This window comes from Hylobates moloch, unplaced genomic scaffold (assembly GCF_009828535.3).
Source record: "Hylobates moloch isolate HMO894 unplaced genomic scaffold, HMol_V3 SCAFFOLD_20, whole genome shotgun sequence".
Taxonomy (NCBI): Eukaryota; Metazoa; Chordata; class Mammalia; order Primates; family Hylobatidae; genus Hylobates; species Hylobates moloch.
The window spans coordinates 26,473,251-26,499,667 of record NW_026652295.1 but is presented as its reverse complement, the minus strand read 5'-3'; the positions used below and the strand labels follow the sequence as shown (position 1 = coordinate 26,499,667).

General features: G+C 39.2%; 1 protein-coding gene across 2 annotated transcripts; it reads left to right on the top strand.

Moving 5' to 3' along the window:
• Positions 1-3,151: 3,151 nt before the first annotated feature.
• Positions 3,152-26,183, top strand: ZNF184 (zinc finger protein 184). 2 transcript variants are annotated; one of them, XM_032140585.2, is made up of 6 exons: positions 3,152-3,284; positions 3,822-3,967; positions 8,346-8,413; positions 18,795-18,921; positions 19,285-19,380; positions 22,975-26,183. In XM_032140585.2, the coding sequence occupies exons 2-6, from the start codon at positions 3,961-3,963 to the stop codon at positions 24,930-24,932; spliced, it is 2,256 nt and encodes a 751-aa protein (XP_031996476.1). In that variant the 5' UTR covers positions 3,152-3,284; positions 3,822-3,960; the 3' UTR covers positions 24,933-26,183. The 2 variants fall into 2 exon arrangements, with proteins under 2 accessions (XP_031996476.1, XP_031996477.1); XM_032140586.2 differs by having other exon boundaries at positions 3,152-3,528.
• The last annotated feature ends 234 nt before the right edge of the window (positions 26,184-26,417 follow it).

Sequence of the window (26,417 nt, the reverse complement as noted above, 5' to 3'; positions counted from 1 at the left end):
AGCATTTAGGGAGGCTGAGGTGGGAGGATTGCTTGAGGTCAGGAGTTGAAAGCCACTTTGGGCAACATAGAGATAGAGAAGTCACTGAAGACAAAAATTATATATTTCTGTGTCCTCAACATGTATTGAAAGCCTCATTTGTATAAGGTATGGCTAAAAGTTTTCCAAATCATGAATGCTGGTTCCTTTTTGCTGAATAGTTCCTTCCTCAGTTTATTTCTTTCCTCATGCATTTCACCATAAGCAGCAATAACTAACCAGGTTGCACATTCCACATTTTACTTGGAAGTCTTCTCAGCTAAATATTCAAGTTCCACCCAAATATAGAATACAATTCAGCCAAGTCTCTCCCACTTTATAACAAGATAACCATTCCTTCAGTTTCTAATTGCGGTTTGTTTCCTTATTGTTGAGTTTTAAGAGTTCTTATATATTTTGGATATCATGTACTGAAATTCTAATTTCTAATTAGAATTTCCTTCTGAGACCTTACCATAAGCATATTTAACATTCTCATATTTTAAATTTAATGTAAAATTTTGGGAACAGTTTTAGGTTTATAGAAAAATTGAGCGGAAAGTAGAGTTTCAGTATACTCCTTCCTTCTCCCCTCCTCCCCCAGTTTCTCTATTATTAACATCTTGCACTAGTGTGGTACATTTGTTAAAATTGATGAGCCAATGTGATAAATTATTATTAGCTAAAGACCATAGTTTATATTATGGTTCACTCTTTGTGCTGTATATTCTATGGGTTTTAACAATGTATAACAACATGTATTCGCCATTACAATATCATACAGAATAGTTTCACTGCCTTAAAAATCCACTGAACATCACTTATTCTTTCCTCTTAAAATCCACTGAATGTCACCTATTCTTCCCTTTTTCCCTCCCCCTAAGCCCCTGGCAACCACTAATCTTTGCTGTTTCCATAGATTAGCCTTTTCAGGAATGTTATATAGACGGAATTATACAGTATGTAGCCTTTTCCAGATTGACTTCTTTCACTCACCAATATGCACTTAATGTTCTTCTGTTCTTCTTCCTTTTTGGTAGCTTGATAGCTCATTTCTTTTCCTTACTGAATATTTCATTGTCTGAATGTACCATAGTTTATGTATTCATTCATGTACTGAAGGACATCTTGGCTGCTTCCACGTTTTGCCTATCATGAACAAAGCTGCTATAAACATTCTTGGGCACGTTTTGTGTGGACATACATTTTCAACTTCTTTGCATAAATACCAAGGAACGCAATTACTAGATCATATGGTAAGAGTATGTTTAGTTTTGTAAGAAATTGTCAAACTGTCCTCCAACGTGGCTCTAATATTTTGCATTCCCACCAGCAATGAATGAAAGTTCCTGTTGCTCCACATCCTTGGCAGCATTTGGTATTGTCAGGGTTCTGGATTTTGGCCATTTTGATAGGTGTATAGTGGCATCCCATTGTTTTAATTTGCATTTCCCTGAGGACTTATGTGGAGCATCTTTTCATATGCTTATTTACCATCTGTATATCTTCTTTGGTGACATCTGTCAGGGTCTTTGGCCTATTTTTCAAATTGGTTTGTTTCCTTATTGTTGAGTTTTAAGAGTTCTTATATATTTTGGATATCAGTCCTTTGTCAGATATGTATTTTGCAAGTATTTTCTCCCCGTCTGTGACTTGTCTTTTCATTCTCTTGAACATTTTTTTTAAACCAATGTTCTCTTCATGACAATATATGCATTCTCTAAGATGACCGAAGCTTTCTCTATCATGTTCCCTTGACTGTAATTGTTTTTCACATACTCAGTGTTAGGATTTCCAGGTTTAATGTTTGTCAGCCAACAGTCTGAGAGACTTGACCTTGGCCCCTTATCCAAATGCTGGGGATGCACGCCAGCATAGTAAAATGCAAGTGCCATGTCTTAAATATAAAAACCTACCGATTTGTTGGATTCTTTTTTTCTGCCAAGGACACAGTGACAGACTGGCCATGGGCTACACTTGCAGCTATGTGCTGGCTGACACAGGCATATAAAATACTTTACTAAGTGGCAAAACGTGGGAATAGTATCTCCGGGTTTCCTTAAGCATTAGAAAAACATGTTGGGGCCGGGCGCAGTGGCTCACGCCTGCAATCCCAGCACCTTGGGAGGCCGAGGCGGGCGGATCACTTGAGGTCAGGAGTTCGAGACCAGCCTGGCCAACATGGTGAACCCTCATCTCTACTAAAAATACAAAAATTGGCCGGGGATGGTGGTGCATGCCTGTCATCCTAGCTACTCGGGAGGCTGAGGCAGGAGAATCCCTTGAACCCGGGAGGTGGAGGTTGCAGTGAGCTGAGATTGCGCCATTGCACTCCAGCCTGAGCAACAGAGCTAGACTCCGTCTCAAAAAAAAAAAAAAAAAAAAAAAAAAAAAGTTGGTCGCCACTCAATTGAGAGTCGTGAAAACAATTTTAATGGGTAACTACCAGTATTTTCAAAACGACAAAAGAGTAAAACAGAAAATAGAAGGTAGAACATGTAATAAAGGTAACGATTGTTTGCGTTTTAAAACTGTGTGTAGACGTGTATTCCTTTTCTTTTCTTTTTGTTTTGTTTTGTTTTGTTTTTTTGAGACGGAGTCTCTCTCCGCCGCCCAGGCTGGAGTGCAGTGGCGCGATCTCGGCTGACTGCAACCTCTTCCTCCCGGATTCAAGCGATTCTTCTGCCTCAGCCTCCCGAGTAGCTACAGGCGCGCGCCACCACGCCCGGCTAATTTTTGTATTTTTAATAGAGACGGGGTGTCACCATATTGGCCAGGCTGAGTCTCGAACTTCTGACCTAGTGATCCAGCCACCTCGGCCTCCCAAAGTGCTGAGATTACAGACATGAGCCACTGCGCCCGGTCAGTAGACGTGTATTTCTTATAATCAGTTCAGTCAGACAAGTTTACAATGCACACGCATACCTGAAACAGTCAGGAGCAAATGACTGGCGGCGAAAATGTGTGGCCCAGCGCAGGGCGAACGTACACGTTAGCTAAAGCCTCTGGGAAATGGAGTTCAGGAACATCTTCGCGGAGTGTTCTGGGAACGCTGGTCCAGTGTACCCGCCCGGCGCCGGCGTGCGGGGCGGGGCTCTGTCGTAACGGCCGGAAGTGACCGTTGAAGCCGGTTGTAGGCGTGGAAAGAGGTTGGCGCTCTGGAAGTCCAGTTGCTTCGGCTCCCTGCGTTAGGTCTGGTGGCGGTCAATGCGCTTCCGGACCGGGGATCCGAGTGTGTGGATCGCTATAGGGGGAGGGGAGCTCAGGTATCACCATGGCAACAGCCAGCCCTCCGGACCCGTGACGTCACCCTTCTGGTTTCGCGCTTAGAGGCCTCTGCGGGAGAAAGCTGGGGAGTCCTCGAAGGGGGCGCACCTCGCCTCCTTCTGTGGGGGGCGGTCCCGCCCAGATCCCTTGGAGGGCTTTGTTCTTTTGTTCTGGCCTAAGGGGAAGTCGGGTGCCGGGGCCCGCCCTGCTTGTCCACCTTCCAGCTTTAACGCTCTGCAACAGGTGTGTCTTCGTGTTATCCGAGCTCGCAGGGGTGTGAGTCACAAGTGTGCAGAGAGGGAACACACCTGGTCTGTGGATGCCCCGGCCAGATTCTAGGGTGGGCACCAAGGGTTTTTTGGATCTGAGGCAGAACCCGCGTACCCGATCTCCACTCTGTTTTGTTCATCGGAGTGCCACACACCTCTCTAGTGCTCTCTTGGGGCACTTCTCTTGTGTAGCACCTCTTGGTCACTTTGCAAGACTGATGTGTGATTGTGTGACGTACGCTGCTGACGCCATCCTGTGTCTTTTAGGGTAGACAACCTCAGCGTGTTGCAGACTCCCTGCAAGGGGAGCTAGACATCTGAGTCCCAGACCGAGGTACCAGCTGAAGGAACGCTGCCTGGCGAACCCTGGTGTTCAAGTTCCAGAGGAACGGGATGAGTTCCTGAGATGGAAGGTAGTGGGGTCGACTTGAGGGAGAGCGGGGTGATGGAGGCTTGAGAACAGTCATGACTGGAGGATCAAATACTTGAGATCAGAGCAAGAGATTTGGAAGGAAGGAACGGTATGCTTAGGGATTAGCAAAGAAACCGAATTACATTGTAGGGAGAGATTCTTTTTTATAAAGAGATACTTGGGAGAGGAGTTTATTTTTTTCTTTCATTCCATTGGGGAATGAAAAGACATAATCATTCAGAATATCTGTGATCCTCACATGACTTCTGAATATTAAATATTAAAATTATAATCTTGAAGTCAGAAGACATCATGGTAATTATCCCTTCAATGAGGGAGCTAGTTTTGAAATCTCCTTGGCAGATGGCTGTCAACCCTATGCCCGAACTAGTGTGGCATTAAACTCGCCATTTTGGGTGCAGACTATTCCCTTGTTGGCTTTCTTTTTTAGTTTCTTATATTAAACAGATGTACTTGTCCCTGTAACTTTTGTGTTGATCTTAGTTCTCAGTCCTCCAAAGAAAAGGAAGCTGTCTGTTCTTTCTTTCACACTGCTGCCCTTAAGATACGTGAATTCAGCTGTTACAACTCCTTCTCATAAATTCTTTTCTAAGCAATATAGCCTCACTTCTTTTGATTGGTCTGTGTGAGTATCTAGACCTCTTCTCTGAAAACTCTCCTGCTTGTCAGCATTTTTCTTAAAATGCAGTGCCTAATGGTAAACATAGTTCTTTGGATGTGCTTTGAAAAGTACCTGAAAGAATAATGTACTACTTCCTTTGACTCGGATTATACTTCTGCTGTTTGGCATCAGATCACATTTGCTTTAAAAACTATCAATGATGTACTGTAAACTTTAGATCTTTTTTACATAAACTGCAGTGATCTAGATTTACACCATTTTTGTGTAATGGAATTATTATTATCCTTAATGTCATGACTTACATTTATGATTGTTCAATTTTTTGGTCACATGTTTTAGGCTTTCAGAATGATTATGAATCCCAATTTAGTTATTCAGTACCTTAACTGTCCTTTCTAACTTAATGTCACTAGCAGATTTGATAAATATTCCTTCTGTTTCTTCCTACATGTCATTGAACAGGTCAGGGTAAGGATAGAGGCTTATGACATGTCCCTATAGAGTTCCCTCTGCATTGGTGTTGTCTTTACATTCTTTAGGTATGGCTGTGCAATCAAGTTTGGTTTAACCTAACTATTATCATGCAGTCCTTTTTTTGCATTTGTTAAAAATAATATCATTAGAAGTCTTAACATTATTCACATTATTCATGTGAATAATGTAGGTTTGGTCCATACTTCTCTTCAATTTTTTGTACTTCAAGTATTTTTTACAGTGGATTTATATGTATATATATATATTCTAAGTTTCTCAGAATTAAATCAGCCAAAGTAGTTTCATTAAAAGCCTTTGTTTTTTCTTTATTTTGGGGATTTCTCACAATTTTATCATTAGGATTAACTTTACTGAGCCTCTGTTCCTTGTAATCATAACTTATGTAGCACATACTGAGCATTTACTATGTGCCAGGCACACAGTTGGTTTCTGTAACTGTTGCTGTTTTTGGTTCTGTTGGTTGCTGTTACTTGGAATAAAAAGTATCTTACCTGAGACATTTTTCTTGATTCTGTTTTCCTAAAGTCTTAGGTACCTGTCTGTGCATGTAGAACATTTTCTTTCACTGTTAAGAACTTCCAAGATAACATCTTCATTTTTTTCTTAAGACTTCTGTTACAAAACAGGTTTTCTTTACTGGTCAAGATGAAGTTGAGCATAATAGTTCCCTTTATTGCTTCCTCTACTTTCTGAGGCATGGCACCATTAATATAAATTAAGAATTTCTTGATTAATACATTTTTTACAAAATGAAACTTACATACTTAGCCAAACAGTTGAAACTGCTTTTCTCCGTGTTATTCATTACCCCCACCTGCCTAAGCTGTCCATGGCATACTGTTGCCAGTATGGTGCTACTTTTGTTTTTTCTTTCTTTCTTTCTTTTGATTTATCTGCAGTTTCCATCAGGTTTCACACTCAGGATTATTGCATCACGTACAATAATCCATCTCTTAGTCTGTCTCTTTATATCAGATCATTTTGTGTAAATTTTACCCAGCTCTCTTTTAAACAGGGCTTGGTCATGAAACCCACACTAGGGCAGTTAGCTCTCTCTGGAATTTGAATCTTGGAACTAAAATCAGATGGCACTGACCTACCCTAATGGTGGTATCCCAAAGAGATTGCCCTTGCACCTTAGTGGTGCAATTTTGATTCCCTGAAATTACTTGGGTTCTGTCCATTTGATTGTTTAGCTTTTCTTTTTATTCTTCATGTTCCCTACTGTCTTTATATTTAGTCCCTTAGTTGATTTTTTTTTTAAGTTATATAGTTTTAAGGTCTTATGTCTTCCAGCCCAACAAGCCTTGGTTAATGCCTAAAATATTGAGTTTCCCTTCTTTTTTTCAGGTGTACATTCACTTGGCTTATTGCCACTATCTCATGAATCTATGTGTGGTCATAAATATCCATCTTGACCCTTACCCGTTTTGATTGTTTTTTCTTAGTTTTTACCAAGCATCTCTTACAGCATTGCTAGTCTATTTCATACCTCATGTCTCATTCAAATTTTTTTTTTTTGTTTTTGAGATGCTGTCTCGCTCTATCGCCCAGGCTGGAGTGCTGTGGCGTAATTTCGGCTCACTGCAACCTCCCCCTCCCGGGTTCAAGCAGTTTTCCTGCCACAGCCTTCTGAGTAGCTGGGATTACAGGCATGCGCCACCACGCCTGGTTAATTTTTGTATTTTTAGTAGAGACGAGGTTTCACCATGTTGGTCAGGCTGGTCGCGAACTCCTGACCTTGTGATCCACCTGTCTCAGCCTCCCAAACTGCTGGGATTACAGGCGTGAGCCACTGTGCCCGGCCAGTGTCATTCAAATTTTATATCCAGAGACATCTTCCCTCGCTAGTCTTTCTGCATACATTAAATTTCTAAGAGGAGAAAATTCTTCTTGTCTTACTTCTTTGTGGAAACAGGTGTACCTAGTTTGGTTTTCCTCACCACTATCCCCTCTTCAAGAGGATTTTGAAAGGTATGTTTGTCAGACATTTGCCTCTAGTCTTTTAAAGATGAGGACATTGAAGCCTAAAGGAGACAAGGGACTTGCATAATTATACATAATTAATTACCAGACGAGTCATTTTGAGAATCAGGCTTTCCTGTCAACCAGTACTCTGAATGGATTCCCCCAAGAGCAAAGTTTTTTTTTGTTATTTATTAAGGTATAAGTTACATACAGTAAAGTGCACAAATACTGTACAGTATATAGCTTTTCAAATTTTCGTGTATGTATAAACTAGTATAACCAAGATATGGAATGTTTCTAATGCCCCAGAAGTATCTTGTGTGTCTGCCCAGTCAGTTATCCCTCCAGAAGTACTATTCTAACTTTCATTACCATAGATCAGTTTGGTTGGTTTTTAAACTTAATATAGTCATACAGTATGCATTATTTTGTGTCTGACTTATTTTGCTCAACATTATGTTTAAGAGATGCATCCATGTTGTTAATTATGTTAGTAGCTCTTTCTTATATTTTGGAATAATCCATTGTATGAAAATACCATGGTTGTTTATGCTGTGTTCTGTTGAAAGGCATTTGGGTTGTTTCCAGTTCTGAGAGATTATGAATAAATCTGCAGTGAAGATCCTTGTACAAGTATTTGGTGGACATAAGCATTTCTATGGATGTAAGGACAGGAGTGGAATTGCTGAGTCATAGGACAGTCGTATGTTTAGCTTAGTATAAACTACCAGTTTTCATAAGTGGTTGATAAATTTATACCATATACCAATCTAAAAAGTTCTAATTGCTTTATATTCTTGCCAGCAATTAGTATTGACCATGTCTGTTTAATTTAAGACATTCTGTTGGGTGGGTAGAGTAAGTAGCATATGTCATTGTGATATTTAATTTGCATTAATAGCAAAGTTTTCAAAGGGCCTATGAAGACTTTTGGAAAGTAATTGGATTATTTCTTCATATTTTATATGTAGCAGAGAAAAGGCAGCAGAAATAGTTTGCCTCATTTAATGAGGAACATAGATTGAGTCATATAATACATATGACTTCTAACTGTCTAGGTACAAAACTGAATCATAAAGGAATGCTTTACCTCCTGAGCCTACTGAGGAGGGTACCAGGGCCCCAGTTATCTTGTAACTTTTTTTGCATTCTAAAATACAAAGGAAATGGCATAGTTTCCGTTATTTTCAAATAGAAGAGTAAACGGAATTTATGGATTGCTGGGAATAGCTAAATTGAACAGAAGTCATATGGCTCCTGCTTCTTCCCCTAGATCTGTCCTCTCCAGACTCCACCCTTCTCCAAGGGGGACATAATCTACTCTCATCAGCCAGTTTTCAGGTAAGATGTGGTTTCTTGAAATGCCATTTTATTCTTTAGAGGGTGATTGTGGTTTTTTTGTTTTTTTCTATTTATCAAAAAATCAATGTTGGCAGTTCATTCTGGGCTTTTATCTATCTGTCTAGTAACCGCATTCCTAGCTGTGTCTCTCCAGCTTTAACTAATACATTCATTACTTACCACTTGCTTAGTATCTTTTTTTTTTTTTTTTTTTTTGAGATGGAGTCTCGCTCTGTCACCCAGGCTGGAGTGCAGTGGCGTGATTTTGGCTCACTGCAAACTCTGCCTCCCGGGTTCACGCCATTCTCCTGCCTCAGCCTCCTGAGTAGCTGGGACTACAGGCGCCTGCCACCACGCCCAGCTATTTTTTTGTATTTTTAGTAGAGACGGGGTTTCACTGTGTTATCCAGGATGGTCTCGATCTCCTGACTTCGTGATCTGCCCGCCTCGGCCTCCCAAAGTGCTGGGATTACAGGCGTGAGCCACTGTGCCCAGCCTCTCTTGCTTAGTATCTTGCTATGCTCCAGGGATGGGAGAGCAAAAGAAGTACAAAACTGGATCCTTTTTTTCTTTTTTGAGATTGAGTCTCCCTCTGTCGCCCAGGCTGGAGTGCAATGGTGGTGATCTCCGCTCACTGCAACCTCCGCCTGCCGGGTTCAAGCAATTCTCCTGCCTCAGTGTCCCGAGTAGCTGGGACTACAGGCCTGCACTACCACGCCTCGCTAATTTTTTGTATTTTTAGGAGAGACGGGGTTTCATCATGCTGGTCATGCTGGTCTCAAACTCCTGACCTCATGATCCATCCACCTTGGCCTCCCAAAGTGCTGGGATTGCAGATGTGAGCCACCATGCCAGGCCCCAAAACTTGATCCTTTAATAGGCCAAAATGACTGCTAGAAAATAAAACAGGTAAATGTGAGAAAGGTGAAATGAGTAATGTGGATATTAGAGAATGGAAAAATGTATGTGGTCTGGAGGGATTAGGAGAGTTTCATGGAGGATGAGGGACTTGGGATGCCTCTAAAACAATAGGTGACATTTGAATATTTGAACAAGTAAGGTGGTGGGGATGGACGTGTGGATTCTAGGTATAGAGAAGATTATAAGCAGAAGTTCGTAAGTAAGGATTAACAGATGTTACACAGAATTCAGAAAAATTTGGAAGAGATGGTTTATGGCAAGTGGTACACAAGTGATTGAATGAAGTCAAAATATGAAAGCCTTGAATACCTGGATGAGAAGTTGAAGGCTTTATTGTGTAGGCCATTTATCAACCATTAATGATTTTTAATGGAAGAAAAGTGACCTGGACTGATTGAGAACTTAGACAAAAAAGGTAACAATTGCTCACCAGCCATAATCAACCTCAAGCCCCCCTCCTTCTTCTTAAAATTTCCCCCCTGTTTAATTCCTGTCCCATAACTGAATTTTCTTAACAAAGAAATGGTACCAGTTCTTCCCACTTTCAGCCCAAGTACTTCTGGTATTTTTTTTTTTTTAATTGGGGGGTATATTGTGACAGTAAACTGCACATATTTAAAAATATATAATTTGATAAGTTTTGACATATATACCTTCATGAAACCGTTACCACAATCAAGACAGTGAAAATATCCATAATCAGAGAACATACCTTGTGTGACTTGAACCCTTTCAAATTTATGGAGACTTGTTTTTTTGTCCAGAGTGTGGTACATCTTGTTAAACTATCAGTGACCATTTGAAAATAATATATATTTTGCTATTGTTTTATAGAATGTTCTATAGATGTATTAGTTTTCTATTGCTGCTATAATTAATTGCCATAAGCTTAGATGGAGTAAAATAACACAATTTACTCACAGTTTTAGAAGTCAGAAGTCCAAAATAGGTTGTCAGGACAGCATTCTTCAGGTTCTAGGGGAAGAATCTATTTCGTGCCTTTTCTAGCTTCTAGAGGCTGCTGTGTTCTTTGTCTACTTGTTCTATCTTCAAAGCTAGTACTGTGGCATCTTCGAATTTATCTCTCTCTCTCTCTCTCTCTCTCTCTCACTCCCTCTCCCTCTGACTCTGACTTGTCTTCTGTCTTTCTGTCTCCTACTCTGATATGCTTACCTCCCTCTTATAAAGACCCTTGTGATTACCCTAGGCTCACCTATGTAATACAGAATAATTTCCCCACTCAAGGCCCTTAATCTGATCACATTTGTAAAGTCTCTTTTGCTATGTTAGGTAACAAATTCACAGGTTTCAGGGGTTGGGACATGGACATGTTTGGGAGGGCTTTGTTCTGTATACCACAGATATCAGTTTGGTCAACTTGGTTGATAGTGTTGTTCAAGTCTTTTATATCCTTACTGATTTCCTGTCTGCTTGTTTTATCAATTATTGTGAAAGGGATATTGAAATCTCAGTCTGTTGTGGGTTGGTCTGTTTCTCCTTGCTGTTTTACCAATTTTCACACAATATATTTTGAAGTGCTGTTATTAGGTGCATAAACATTTAGGATTGTTATGCTCTCTTAATCAGTTGACTCCTTTATCATCGAGAAACAGTGTTTTTAATGCCTGGTAATATCTTTTGCCTTGAAATTTACTTTGACATATGGTATATATTTTTATATATTTTTGCTTTTAACTTATTTGTATCTTTATATTTAAAGTGAGTTACTTACAAGCAACATGTAGTTGGGTTTTGCTTTTTTTTTTTTTTTTTTTTGAGATGGAGTCTCTTTCTGTCGCCCAGCCTGGAGTGCAGTGGTGCGATCTCGGCTCACTAAAAGCTCTGCCTCCCAGGTTCATGCCATTCTCCTGCCTCAGCCTCCCGAGTAGCTAGGACTACAGGCACCTGCCACCACGCCCAGCTAAGTTTTTTGTATTTTTAGTAGAGACAGGGTTTCACCATGTTAGCCAGGATGGTCTCGATCTCCTGACTTCGTGATCTGCCCGCCTCGCCCTCCCGAAGTGCTGGGATTACAGGCATGAGCCACCGCGTCCTGCCGGGTTTTTCTTTTCTTTCTTTTTTTTTTTTTTTTTTTTTTTTTTTTTTTTTTGAGACAGAGTCTTGCTCTGTCGCCCAGCCTGGAGTGCAGTGGGGCGATCTCGGCTCACTGCAAGCTCCGCCTCCTGGGTTCATGCCATTATCCTGCCTCAGCCTCCCCAGTAGCTAGGACTACCGGCGCTCGCCACCAAGCCCAGCTAATTTTTTTGTATTTTTAGTAGAGACGGGGTTTCACCATGTTAGCCAGGATGGTCTCAATGTCCTGACCTTGTGATCTGCCCACCTCAGCCTCCCATAGTGCTGGGATTACAGGCATGAGCCACTGCGCCCGGCCAGGTTTTGCTTTTTTAATCCAATCTGGAAATCTCTGCTTCTTGGGGTGTTTAGACCATTTGTATTCAATATGATCTTACATGTAATGTGTTACATTTAAATATAATGTGACTTTTGATATGGATAAGTCTTTTACCTTGCTGTTTGTTTTCTATTTGTATTTTTTCTTTTTTTCCTTCTATTCTTACCTTTTTTGGATTGAATATGCTTATGATTCTATTTTATCTCCTTCATTAGCTTATTAGCCATAACTCTTGGCTATTTTACTTGTTGCTTTAGGGATTCATATTTGTTTTAATCACCATTTACTTTCAAGTGATATTCCATTTTACTTAGAATAGTGTATTTCCATTCCCCCCACTGCAGTTTTTATGCTATTGTTGCCATATATTTTACTTGTTACATATGTTATAAATCCCATAGTACTTTGTTGTTATTTTCTTTAAGCAGCCAATTATCTTTGAAAGAGATTTAAGTAATAAGAAAATAATTGTGTATAGTTATTATAATGCTCATTGTGTAATGATCATTTTCAGTATTCTTTGTTTGTTTTTTTAAATCAGTGGTTCACTATTGTGAGTGATTTTGCTCCCCAAGGAGCAACATTTGAGTGTTAGGGGACTTTTTTGATTGTCATGACTTGGTAGGGAGTACTATTAGCATCCAGTAGGTTGAGACCAGTGATGTCTTCATACACAGGACAGGCCGCCACACTTATCTAAGAGAATCATTTGGTCCAAAATATCAATAGCGCCAAGGTTGAGAAACCTTGGTGTCAAACCATATTTTCATCTGTTTTTTTTTTTTTTTTAATCTCGTTGAAGGACTTCCTTTAACATTTCTTGTAGTGTAGGTCTGCTGTGAATAATACTTTCAGGTTTCTATGTCTAAAGTCTTTATTTTGCCTTTGTTTATTAATTCTAGTGTGACAGATTTCTTCTTTTCAGTATTTGATGTTGCTGCAGTGTCTATTGTTTCTAACGAAAACGTTACTGTTGTTTTTATCTTTGTTTTTTTGTATTTGTGTGTCTTTTTTCCACAGATTACTTGTAAGATTTTTTTCTATCACTGAGTTTAAACTATTTGATTATGATGTATTTTGGTGCAATTCTTTTGTGGTTATAATCAAGTTTGGAAAATAATCAGCTGTTATTTCCCCAAAAATGTTTTCTGGTCACCTCTCATCTTTCACCTCCTGCCCTGGTACTCCAATCACATATAAAGCAGGCCACTTAAAGTTCTCCTAGAGCTCCCCAAGGCTCTTTTTTTAAAATTATTTTTTTCTTTTATTTTGAATAGCTTTGATTTCTGTGTCTTTGAAGTTACTAATCTCTCTTCTGCAAAGCTTACTCTTCTGTTAATACTACCTGGTAAATTTTTTTAAATCTCAAAACATTCTCATTTTCAGCTCTAAGAAGTTCCATTTAGGTTTTTTTTTTTAAATGTCTTTCATATCTTTGCCTAACATTTTGAACATATGGAATACAGTCATAAAAACTTTTGATGTTCTTGTCTGTTAACTCTAACATCTCTTCTGGGTTGATTTCAATTGATTGACTTTTCTCCTTATTATGGGTTATATTTTCCTGCTTCTCTGCATTGCCTGATAATTTTTTTTTTTTTTTTTTTTTGAGATGGAGTCTCACTCTGTCACCCAGGCCGGAGTGCAGTGGCACAATCTCAGCTCACTGCAACCTCTGCCTCCTGGGTTCAAGCAGTTCTCCTGCCTCAGTCTCCTGAGTAGCTGGGATTACACACCACCACGCCTGGCTAATTTTTTTGTATTTTTAGTAGAGATGGTGTTTTGCCATGTTGGTCAGGCTGGTCTCAAACTCCTGACCTCATGATCCTCCTGCCTCAGCCTCCCAAAGTGCTGGGATTACAGGCATGAACCACCGTGCCCAGCCGCCTGATAATCTTTGATTGGATGCCACACACTGAATTTTACCTTATTGGGTTCTGAATATTTTTATATTCATATAAAATATTCTTGGCCGGGTGCGGTGGCTCACGCCTATAATCCCAGCACTTTGGGAGGCCAAGGCGGGTGGATCATGAGGTCAGGAGATCGAGACCATCCTGGCTAACACAGTGAAACCCTGTCTCTACTAAAAACACAAAAAAATTAGTTGGGTGTGGTGGTGGGCACCTGTGTTCCCAGCTACTCGGGAGGCTGAGGCAGCAGAATGGCGTGAACCTGGGAGGCGGAGCTTGCAGTGAGCCGAGATCACGCCATTGCACTCCAGCCTGGGCAACAGAGCAAAACTCCGTCTCAAAAAAAAAAAAAAATTCTTGAACCTTATTCTGGGATACAGTTAAGTTACTGGAAACAGTGTGTTCCTTTCAGGCCTTTTAAGATTTGTTAAGTGGGCCCAGAACAGCATTTAGTCTCAGCCTATCTATTCCTGACCATAGAGGCAGGACCATTCTGAGTATTCTACCCAATGCCTCATGAATTATGAAGTTTTCCATTTTGGCTGATGTATTTCCAACCCTTTTTGAGTGCTGGTACTGGTCCCTTGACTCCTTTTAGATGATTCTTTCACTGGCCCCAGATAGTCTCATCACACCCATGCACAGATTGGTACTTTTCTGAATGCTCAAGAGGGAACCTCTGCAGTTTTCCTTGCTTCTCTCTTTGTGTAGCTCTCTCCTCTCCAGTACTGTGTCCTGTGAACTCTAGTCACCTTGATTTTCCCAAACTCTCAGCTCTATCTCTTGAGCTCCAGGAATCTGCTGGGCTCCTCCTAGGTTCCACCTCCCTACACCAGTGTTTGGAAACTCTCAAGGCAGTAAGCTAGAGCAATTGTAGAGCTCACCTCATTTGTTTCCTGATTCTCAGGGATCACTTTTCTTTGTTACCTGAGGTTCAGTGTGTTGGAAACTTTTGTTTCATTTTGTCTGGAATGTATTTTTTATTTCATGTAGGAGAGTAAATCCAATTATTGTTAATTCCATCTTGGCCACAGCTTGATCCTATTGACATTTGTATTTTAAACTGTAAGCATTGTTAGGGCTGATCTAGTGTAACCTTACTCTAGGGCTGTGTTTCAGGGACCCACGACCACGCTTCAGTTCAGTGATTTGTTGGAATGATTCATATGACTCAGTAGCATAAATCACGGCTAACAAATATTACAGCAAAGCATACAAAAGAGGATCAGAAGGAAAAGGGTATTCGTAAGCAGAGTCCAGAGAAATCAGGTACAGGCTTCTGAGTCCTCCTTCTGTGATGATCATACAGATGCACTTTCTCTGTTACTGTGAGCCACAGAAACATGAGAAATGTCTACCCAGGGAATCCTGCTTGAATCTTGGAGTCCGAATTCATAAAGGTTGCTGATCACATTGGCCTTTACCTGCCATATGACCAGCTATAGTATAGACCCCACACTCGGCACCTGGTACACTCATACATTTCCATGTTTCTTTAAACGATGTTGACAGTTTGGTACATCTTGTCCCAGTGCACTGGGCACACAGAATAACATCATTAATCAGTGACTAGGCACACAGAATTATGTTGATAATTAGTGACCATGGAAGTGTTCAAAAGTTTAGTTTTCAGAGCTTGTTCAAGGGTCAGAACCAAGGATCCAGGCATCCCTGGAATTTAGCAAGGAATGAGCCAACCAGACCTGCTGCTTATACTCTTTCCTCATAGTCTAGACTTGCCCTGCTCCTAAAGTGTCCTGGAACTGTTTGTGGGAGCCGACTGTGCACATAACTTTTCAACTCTATTCAGTTGCGTCATGTTGGTAACTTTGCATTGCCCATGGAGATTGTATTTACACCAGATTTGTGGTGTTCCTTTTCTCTGCAGCTCCCTCCTCTCCAGTATCTATCCTGTAGATTCCCTGCCTCAGTAGTTCTGAACTTTCAACTTTGTCTCCTCAGCTCAGTAAGACCACTGCTTTGGTAGAGCTCTGCCTCCCTGTTCTGCAGTCTGGACAGTGCCTCAGGCCAAAAGTTGAGGGGATTCTGGGGCTCATGTTAGTGTTTTCCTTCTCTCCGTATCACTTCTGTCCTGCCTGCTGTTCAAAATACGAAAACACTGTTTCAGATATGTTGTTCAGTTTTATTTATATTGGAAGAGCTAGTCCAGTTGCTTTGTCATGGTTAGAGGGAAAAGTCCTAATGATTTAATATATTTGTATTTTTTAAACAAAGTTATTGCTCTCTCACTTAGTTTTAAATACATAGCAATAAAAAAAGCAGGAAGTTGCCTCCATTGCCTATAGTTCCCACTACCCAGTCCCACCAATAGTATTTGGTTGAGTATTCTTTCAGATTTTTTTCTGTTCATTTACATACAAACTTTCTTCCTATTCATAAAAAGAAAAGTAGGATTATACCCTAGAGTGCAGTGGTATGATCATAGGTCACTGCAACCTTGAACTTCTGGGTGGAAGCAATCCTCTCACCTCAGCTTCCTGAGGAGCTGGGACTACAGGTGCATGCCACCATGCCCAGCTTATTTCTGTTTTTATCTTTAGTGCCAACGAGGTCTCACTATGTTGCACAGGCTGGTCTTGAACTCTTGGGCTCAAGCAATCCTCCCACCTCGGCCTCCCAAAGTGTTGAGATGGCAGGTGTGAGCCACCATACCTGTCCTCCTGTGTACATATTTTCTAATGAGTACATATAGGTATACCTCATTTGATAACTATCTATATAAAGTGTTTTAGTATGGGTGTACTATATATTTTTTAACCACTAACCTATTAATGGACATAAAAGTTTGATTTTTTTTCCTTCCACACAAATGATGTTGAAATGGCAATTGTACATAGGTCTTTGTACCTAGAAGTGTTTCTGAAGAATAAATTCCTAGAAGTAGGAAGACCAGATTAAATGGTATATCCATTAAAGTTTTGATAGATCTTGTCAGATTGCCCCCCAGATAGACTGCATTTGGGTTCTGTTTCCACCATAGTACACATGAGCACTTCAGCAGTGTTACCCAGTCTGATATTTTACTGTTTAACTATATTTTTAGGGGAGGGGAGCATCTTTTCATGGTTTCACATTTTCCTCGGTGACTTGCCTATTTGGGTTATTGGCCTTTATTGTTGCTATTGTTATGGATAGTTGATCTTTTTTTTTCCCCCTTAATTTTTAGTTGACATGTAATAATTGTACGTATCCATGGGATACAAAGTGATATTTTGGTACGTGAATACAATGTGTAATGATAAAATCAGGATAATTAGCATATCCATCACCTTGAACATTTATCACTTCTTTGTGTTGTGAATATTCCGAATCCTCTCTTCTACTTTCTTGTAGTTATACACTAAATTATTGTTAACCATATTCATGCTATAGTGCTATAGACACTGGAACTTATTCCTTCCATCTACCTGTAACTTTGTAACTATTAGCCAGTCTTTCCCTAGCCTTCCCTCCTCTCTACCCTTCCCAGCCTCTAGTAAGCACAATTCTACTTTCTATGAGCTCATTTTGTTTTTGTTTGCTCCTAAATGTGAATGAGAACACGCAATATTTATCTTTCTGTGCCTGGCATATTTCACTTAACATAATGTCCTGCAGGTACATCCATGTTACCACTAATGACAAGATTTTGTTCTTTTTTTAAATGGCTGAATGGTATTCTATTGTGTATATATACCACATTTTCTTTATCCATTCGTCTGTTGATGGGCATTTAGGCTGATTCTATATCTTAGCTGTTGTCAATAAAGCGTAGCAAACATGGGGATGCATGTGTCTCTTTGGTATACTGATTTCCTTCACTTTGGATAAATACCCATTAGTGGGATTGCTGGATCATATGGTAGTTCCATATTTAGTTTTTTCGAGACAGTGCCGAACTGTTTTCCATCATGGTTGTACTAATTTACATTCCCACCAGTGGTGTATCCTTGCCAGCATTTGTTATTTTTTTTTTTTGTCTTTTTGACTAACTGGGGTGAGATGATATCTCATTATGGTTTTGATTTGCATTTAGTGATGTTGAGCATTTTTTCATATATTTGGGTGTTTATTTGTCTTCTTTTGAGAAATGCTTATTCAGATATTTCACCCACTTTTTAATGGTTTTATTTATTTTTTTGCTGTTGATTTGAGTATATTCTGGATATTAGTCCCTTGTGAGATGAATAGTTTGCAGATATTTTTGCCCCTTCTACAGGTTGTCTTGAACTCTGTAGATTGTTTTTTTTTTTTTTTTTACTGTGCAGAAGCTTTTTAGTTAAATTGTGTTTTGTTTATGATATCTTATAGATGTTTTACATTGTTATGTGGTTATATCTATCGATCTCTCTCTCCATCGTGTAAATTTTGCCTTCCAGATTTCAAGCTTATACAAATATTTTCCTGTTTTTTATTCTATTTTATTTTGACTTTTTCTTTAAAATTCCATCTTTAGGTTGGCAGGAATTTTTGTGTGTGTTGTGAAGTAAGGATCGCACCTTAATTTTTTGTTCATAGACGGTCGTTTGTTATGGCATGCTTTAGTGACTAATCCATCTTAACTAATTTCACTTTTAACTTTTAATTTAACAAATTAACTTTTAACCAATTTGAAAGCTGCTGAATGCCTTTTAACTCTTATAAATATGAATCTGTTTCTGGATTTTCTATTTTATTTCATTTTGTTTTATTCCAGACTTGGCCATTTTTAAATTACTTTATCTTTTGAAATGTATTAGGGCAAGTCTTTCCACCTCTCTTTTTCAAAAAACCTTTGGGTGCTCTTGCACATTGTAGGTAGTAAAAATTATTGATGATAATAGTTAAACCATTAATACTTAACATATCTTGGAACACAGAGATGATGATGGTAATGATGATGAATGGCCATATTGACTGAGCACTTATTATGGGCCAGGCGTTAAATTAAGCATTTCACATGGAATGTTTTATTTAATTCTTACAATAACCCAATGGATGAGGCACTGTTTTTACATTTATTTTATAAAGGAGAAAATGTCAAGATCACTTTGCAGACATCCTATAGACTGCCTTACTTCTGTCAGTATTGCTAACTTTACCCCTTTCCTAAGTAAATGCTTATGGCTAAGCAGAAATATGTTTGGTATTTCAGGAATCGGTGACTTTCAAGGATGTGATAGTAGACTTTACCCAGGAAGAATGGAAACAGCTGGACCCTGGCCAGAGAGATTTGTTCAGGGATGTGACATTGGAAAATTATACACACCTGGTCTCTATAGGTAAGGATAACTTCTCTGAGTTAATATCAAGGGGTGTGCAGGGGGAGGGTTCTCTCTTGTGCTCAGGGGAGTTTGCCTTTAAGTTTAGTAACCAACAATTTCTAAATTTCTAAAGGTTTTGAAAAGGTTTCTACCATCCTAGCAAGCAGAGGGACAAAATAATAATTTTCCTGAACCCCGATCAGTTCCCAAATTATACTCCCACCATGTCTGGGAACTGGTAACACTAAAGCTTGATATGCTATCCACTCCCATCAGGTTTTTACTACATATCATTTCTTCTAAAGACAAAGTGGTAATTGAATTCTGATATGGTACTTTTCCCTTACTGCAGGTTTCTTTCTTTTTTTCCCTAATGAACAGGACTCCAAGTTTCTAAACCTGATGTGATTTCCCAGTTAGAGCAAGGGACAGAGCCATGGATCATGGAGCCAAGCATTCCAGTAGGTACCTGTGCAGGTAAGTCATGGATGCCAGCAGATGAATATCATTAACTCCGACTGTCAGCCTGATAAGAGAGGATTTTATGTCGGAAGTGTAGATGTACTTTCTTCCCTTCAAAGTATTTCCTGTGGAGAAATGGGAAAACATCCATTTTCTGGACTTTCTTTATGCTTTGTTATGTCACTAATTGTTGCAATATATATTCTATGTTATGCCCCTTTTTGAGGAGATGTCCTTCCTACCTTTTTATGAAATCCACCTCTCGAACTGGACTCTGAATTACATCTCTTTCTACTTCCTTTAGGACCATGATCTCATAATTATCACCATACTTTTCAGTCCTTACAATTTTTTATTTTGGATCTACGGGCTCCATTCCTAGTACTTTTAAATAGAAATACATAACCTGTATTTCCAAATAGATTTACTCCACAATACGAATCTTTATGGCCACCATTCAGTTTCTCTTTTCTTTCCCAAGCAAACTCGATAAAAATGAGTTCCATACCTGCAGGCTTCATTTCTTTATCACCTAATTCTTACCTAGTAACATGTATAGCTTCTGATTTTTTTTTTTCTTTTTTTGAGACAAAGTCTCACTCTGTTGCCCAGGCTGTAGTGCAGTGGCATAATCTTGGCTCTCTGCAGCTTCTGCCTCCCAGGCTCAAGCAATCCTCCCACCTTAGCCTCCCGAGTAGCTAGAACTACAGGTGCACGCCACCATGCCTGGCTAATTTTTGTATTTTTAGTGGAGACAGGGTTTCGCCATGTTGCCCAGGCTGGTCTTGAACTCCTGGGCTCAAGTGATCTACCCGCCTTAGACTCTCAAAGTGCTGCAGTTACAGGTGTGAGCCACTGCACCTAGCTAGCTTCTGATTTTATCACTTTATCATATGGTTTTTGAAATTATGAATAACTTTCTTCTAAATCATCAGTTTCCAAACTGCATGAAGTAACCTAAGGATCTGACCCTGGAAAAACAAACAAACCTAGTCATTCTAGGTAAGGGATATGTCTCTAGAGTTAAAGGGATGTAGGTGAGGTTCTTCTTTATGGGGGAAAAATGTATGCCATGTTCAAACTTTAGCAAGTTTCTAACTGGAGTACCACTCAGAGATTTTTTTTGTAAATAGGCAGTTAGGTGTTACGAATGTTCAACAGGGTTGCATAGAATGTAACATCCCCCCAACCTCTGCCCTACCTCCAATCATGAATACTTTTTTTTCATATCACATCTGTAAAATCTTTCTCTTAGAATGGTTTCATGGAACATACTTTAGAAAGCTTAATTAAAAAAAAAAGGAAGAACTTTAATAACTGGGACTTATGGTTAGTTAACTTTTGGAAAAAGCAAGTTGTCAAGTTTTATTACAAGCTAAAAATGAAGTTTTACTTGACCAGATAGAAAACCATTTTAAACCATTTAAATGTATATTGAAAAACTTAGGCTTTTCAAAAAATACTTTTTACCAAAAAGATTTATTTAGGCAAAAATAATAACCCCCACCTCCATGTTGCATAGATAATTTATATAGTTCCAGTTACCTGGTCAGTGAATAGAAGGCAAGCACTTGAGATATTTAGCTCCCTTCTTTTGGTTACTTTTTATTGCTGGAATTTGACCTGATGATGATAGTCTTGGTAAATCAGCCCTCAATTCTATCTTTATCAGCATCTAGAATGGATTTATTCTTAGCTGGTGAGTTGGCTGCTTTTGTCTTTATAAAAATGATGTAAGTTTTGTAGATATCTCTACAGCTAGTGATATTGTGACAGTACCTACATTGAGTTGGCCACTAGCCCTGGGCCTAGTCTACATGATTTCCCTCATCCTCTCTATTGCCATCTTCTCGGAGCTGTCTTGATGATCTTGACCCTCAGAATCATGATCTATAACCCTGATATATATCTGTCTCACTGGTCTACCTTGTTTTCTTGTCCACTGGTTGTCAACACCCTCGATTACTTCTCCACGCATGGGATGTCAGAATACTATAGTCAATGTCTGTAGACTTTGTGTGTAGTAAAGACAGAATTGCTTTCTGCAATAGGGATGGTATTTTTCAATCTGGTCTTTAGGAACTTTCTCCATCCCTTCATTTTTTGCCCTGCCCCTTATATTCTAGTAATTCTGTTGGTTATTGATTAGAGGACATGACAACATAGATAACATTGGCCATGGTCTGTTTCATGTTGCCTTTGGGTGGAACTTCAACCCGGGTTGGAGATCTGCCACTTCCATGAACTGTTCTTTAACAGCATCAGACTCCATGGTCTCCGTATCTTTCATTGTGAGGTACTTCCAGAGGTATTCTTTAGGGCTACCTGCTGTGCAAACGTATCTTCCCTGGTGTCATTTCTGTTGATGAAAACATATTTATTTCTTGAACAATCGGCTGTTTCCAAACCCTGTATTGTATTGATCTTGTCTCTCCTGTAGAAATTCTACTGCTATGAGGCTGCCTACACTAATACATGCTGTGCCATTACCCGTAGTGCCAGGTGTGGAGGGGATGCTAAGCAGCTCTGGGGTCTGCCCCACTGCTCGTGCTTGCAGTGATAGTGGTAGTGGTAGTGATGGTGACTGGGCTTGCAATATGGGAAAGATTCAGGATCCTCTGGGGTCTGCTGTAAACTCCTGATACCATTGAAACTGAAGAAACTGTTTTAAACGCAGCCATTGTTCTTTAAGGATATTGCCAGCATTGACTACGCTGCTTCTTTTAGTTGTCATCCCTCTTGTTTTGGGCAACAGTTTACTTCCTGATTATGTACTTTCCTGGTTGTGTTTCTTCTGTTGTTTTGTGTGTTTGCTGATAAACTGCTTTCTTTCATTAGTATATTTTATTAATTCTGTTACCCTGACTATTCTCAAGGATCTTCCCTCTGCCTCTGCTCTTTTTCACATATATTTCTAAGGCTTTAGCTATTCTTGTCCTTCCTTTTTTGAGCTGATACTTTCCATCCTACATTTGAACATCCTCGTTATTCTGATGTTGGCATCTTTCACTTCCACAAACACTACTATAGTCCAGTTCTCCATTTCTTTTCTTAATTCTCAAAATGCCTAGACTTGAACTTGTTAGTTTCTCCCTGCTAAATTATTTCTCAACTATTTACAACTCTTCCCATATCTAGCAATGACATGATTATTTATTCAGTGTTCCAGGCTAAAACACATGGGGTCTTAGCTAATAAATCTTTCGTGTTTGTTCTGTCTTTAAATCATGGTTCTTGGATTTTTTGTTTTGTTGTTTATTAGCAAGGAATCCCAATTCAAACTGCCCCCTTCAGATTCAGTTCATCTCTGTCTGCTCTTAGCCATCTCTGTTGTCATCTTTTTAATCAACTATTACCTTAAATGTATTTCCTTACTGGTTCTTGGAGATTATCTATGAAATTGAATTAGACATTCTTTTGCCACTTTCGTATTTTATTTATAATTCTCCTTAGCTCCTTCCAGCTGTCTCCCCAAATAATATGGCTATATATTTGAAAACCATTAGAATTTTCTGAGGGATTTGTTTTTTAGTATCATTATATTATTCCCACAATAGCAGTTTATTTTTTCTCTATTCAGAGAACACTGGAATTTTCTTTTTCTTTTAGACTGGGAGACAAGACTTGAAAATAGTGTGTCAGCCCCAGAGCCTGACATTTCTGAAGAAGAGCTATCTCCAGAGGTAACAGTGGAAAAACACAAAAGAGATGATTCTTGGAGTTCCAACTTGCTAGAAAGTTGGGAATATGAAGGCAGTTTAGAGAGGCAGCAGGCAAACCAACAGACACTGCCAAAGGAAATAAAGGTAACCAAAAAGACAATACCCAGTAGGGAAAAAGGCCCTGTAAATAATGAATTTGGGAAAAGCATCGATGTGAGTGCAAACCTTGTAACACAAGAACCATGTCCAGAAGAGACCTCTACTAAAAGAAGCATCAAACAGAATTCAAACCCAGTTAAAAAGGAGAAATCTTGTAAGTGCAATGAATGTGGGAAAGCCTTTAGTTATTGTTCAGCTCTTATTCGCCATCAGAGAACACATACTGGAGAAAAACCCTACAAATGTAATGAATGTGAAAAAGCCTTCAGCCGGAGTGAAAACCTTATAAACCATCAAAGAATTCATACTGGAGATAAACCATATAAATGTGATCAGTGTGGAAAAGGCTTCATTGAGGGTCCATCTCTTACTCAGCATCAAAGAATTCATACTGGAGAAAAACCATATAAATGTGATGAATGTGGGAAAGCCTTTAGTCAGAGGACCCATCTTGTTCAGCATCAGAGAATTCATACTGGCGAGAAGCCATATACTTGTAATGAGTGTGGAAAAGCCTTTAGCCAGAGAGGCCACTTTATGGAACATCAGAAAATTCATACAGGAGAAAAACCTTTTAAATGTGATGAATGTGATAAAACCTTCACCAGGAGCACACACCTTACTCAACATCAAAAAATTCATACTGGAGAAAAAACCTATAAATGTAATGAATGTGGAAAGGCCTTCAATGGGCCCTCAACTTTTATCCGTCATCATATGATTCATACTGGTGAAAAACCGTACGAATGCAATGAATGTGGGAAAGCCTTCAGCCAGCACTCAAACCTCACTCAGCATCAAAAAACACATACTGGGGAGAAACCCTATGATTGTGCAGAATGTGGAAAATCTTTTAGTTACTGGTCATCCCTTGCTCAACACCTGAAAATTCATACTGGAGAAAAACCTTACAAATGCAATGAATGTGGAAAGGCCTTCAGTTACTGCTCATCCCTTACCCAGCATAGGAGAATTCACACGAGAGAAAAGCCCTTTGAATGCAGTGAATGCGGAAAGGCTTTCAGTTATCTCTCAAACCTTAATCAGCATCAGAAAACTCATACTCAAGAGAAAGCTTATGAATGTAAAGAATGTGGGAAAGCTTTTATTCGGAGTTCGTCTCTTGCTAAGCATGAAAGAATTCATACTGGAGAGAAACCCTATCAGTGTCATGAATGTGGGAAAACCTTCAGTTATGGTTCATCCCTTATTCAGCATAGGAAGATCCATACTGGAGAACGACCTTACAAGTGTAATGAGTGTGGGAGAGCATTCAACCAGAACATACACCTTACACAGCATAAGAGAATTCATACAGGAGCCAAGCCTTATGAGTGTGCTGAGTGTGGTAAAGCCTTTCGACATTGTTCATCTCTTGCTCAACATCAAAAAACTCACACAGAAGAAAAACCCTACCAGTGTAACAAATGTGAAAAGACCTTTAGCCAGAGCTCCCATCTAACTCAGCATCAACGGATTCACACTGGGGAGAAGCCATATAAGTGCAATGAATGTGACAAAGCCTTTAGCCGGAGCACTCATCTGACTGAACATCAGAATACTCATACTGGAGAGAAACCTTATAACTGTAATGAATGCAGAAAGACTTTTAGCCAGAGCACATATCTCATTCAGCACCAGAGAATTCATTCAGGAGAGAAGCCTTTTGGATGTAATGATTGTGGAAAATCCTTCAGATATCGCTCTGCTCTCAACAAACATCAGAGACTGCATCCTGGCATATGACAATTCTAGGAACATCATAAATTTAGGGGATATATTTACTTTGGTTTGTCCTTTTGTTAAGTACTGAAGAATCAGAGTGGATTTAGAAACTACCTTGAAATCTTTTCAATTTTCACTATCATGTTATGGAATGGAAAGTACATTGGGCTGAACTAATCCAATTGTTATTAAGCCACTTTGTGACATTAGAAAACTCTACTGTTTTAAGCTTTAGTTTCCTTTATGGAATGAAGGATTTGGAGTAGATTATTTCAAAGGTAGTTTGGAGTTTTATAATCAGTTTTGTATATTTACAATATTTTCTTGAATGGGTTTACTATACATCAGCATTTTGCTGTGTTGCATCTAGAATGTGTATGTTTATGCATGTTTCACCAGTAGAATTTGTGCTTCATAACTAGATTGGGGATCTAGTATGCTCCTGCTCTAATGCATTTACATTGTTTAGGTAACTGGTTCCTAATAAAAAGAATCATAAAATACCCTCAAATTAACAACTCAATTGCATATAATAGCCTAACTCAGTAAGAATATTAAAACTTACTATTATTCTTCTTCTAGTCTGTTTTTAATATTCTAGGAGTTTACCACAATTACAGAGTTCCGCTTCTACAACTTAAACTGATGTTATTTTACCCTGGTTGCATATTGGAGTTACCTAGTGTCTTAATTTGTGCTGTTGTGTTAAATTACAATAGACTAGGTATCTTAAACAATAGAAATTTGTTTAAAGCTGGAAGAAGCTGGGAAGTCCAAGATCAGGGTGCTAGCAGATCCGGTGTCAAATGAAGGCCCATTTCCGTTTGCAGACACCTGTCTTCTTCTTGTGTTCCTACATGGTGCTAAGCAGAGACAGAGCAACCTCTCATATCTCTTTATAAGACTACTAATCCCATTGGTGAGGGCTCTACCCTTATGATCTAATCACCTCCCAAAGGCCCCCCTCCTAATACCATCACATTGCAGATTAGGCTTTCAACTAGAAATTTGGAGAGAACATATTAAGTCCATAACACCTGGAGAACTCTACAAAATTATCTTGCCAAGGCCCTACAACTCCAGAGACTAATTTAATTGCCTTAGGAGACAGGACCCAGGCATCAGTGTTTTTTCTTAAATTCCTAATGTGTACACTGGAAAGACAAATTGGCTTGTATTTGTATTGACAGTCAGTGAGATTACAGAAGTTCACATGATCCTGGTTTTTGTATCTCCTTTTTGTGTTTCTCAAAAACATCTCTACTAGCTATTCCAGACCACAGTCCTGTTTCCCAAAGCAGGTAGATTTACAGTTGCTCCTTTTGCTCAGACATGTCTGTCTAACTATGCTTTGGTGAACTAAGTGACATATTTACTATTTTTTCTCCTTACCTCTATTTTAAGAGCAGAGGGAGGAAGTTATTTTAAACCATTTCTTAGTCTTTTTTTCTTGATTGTAATATACACCTCATATATGCCATAAACATCTAGTATAATACCAACATT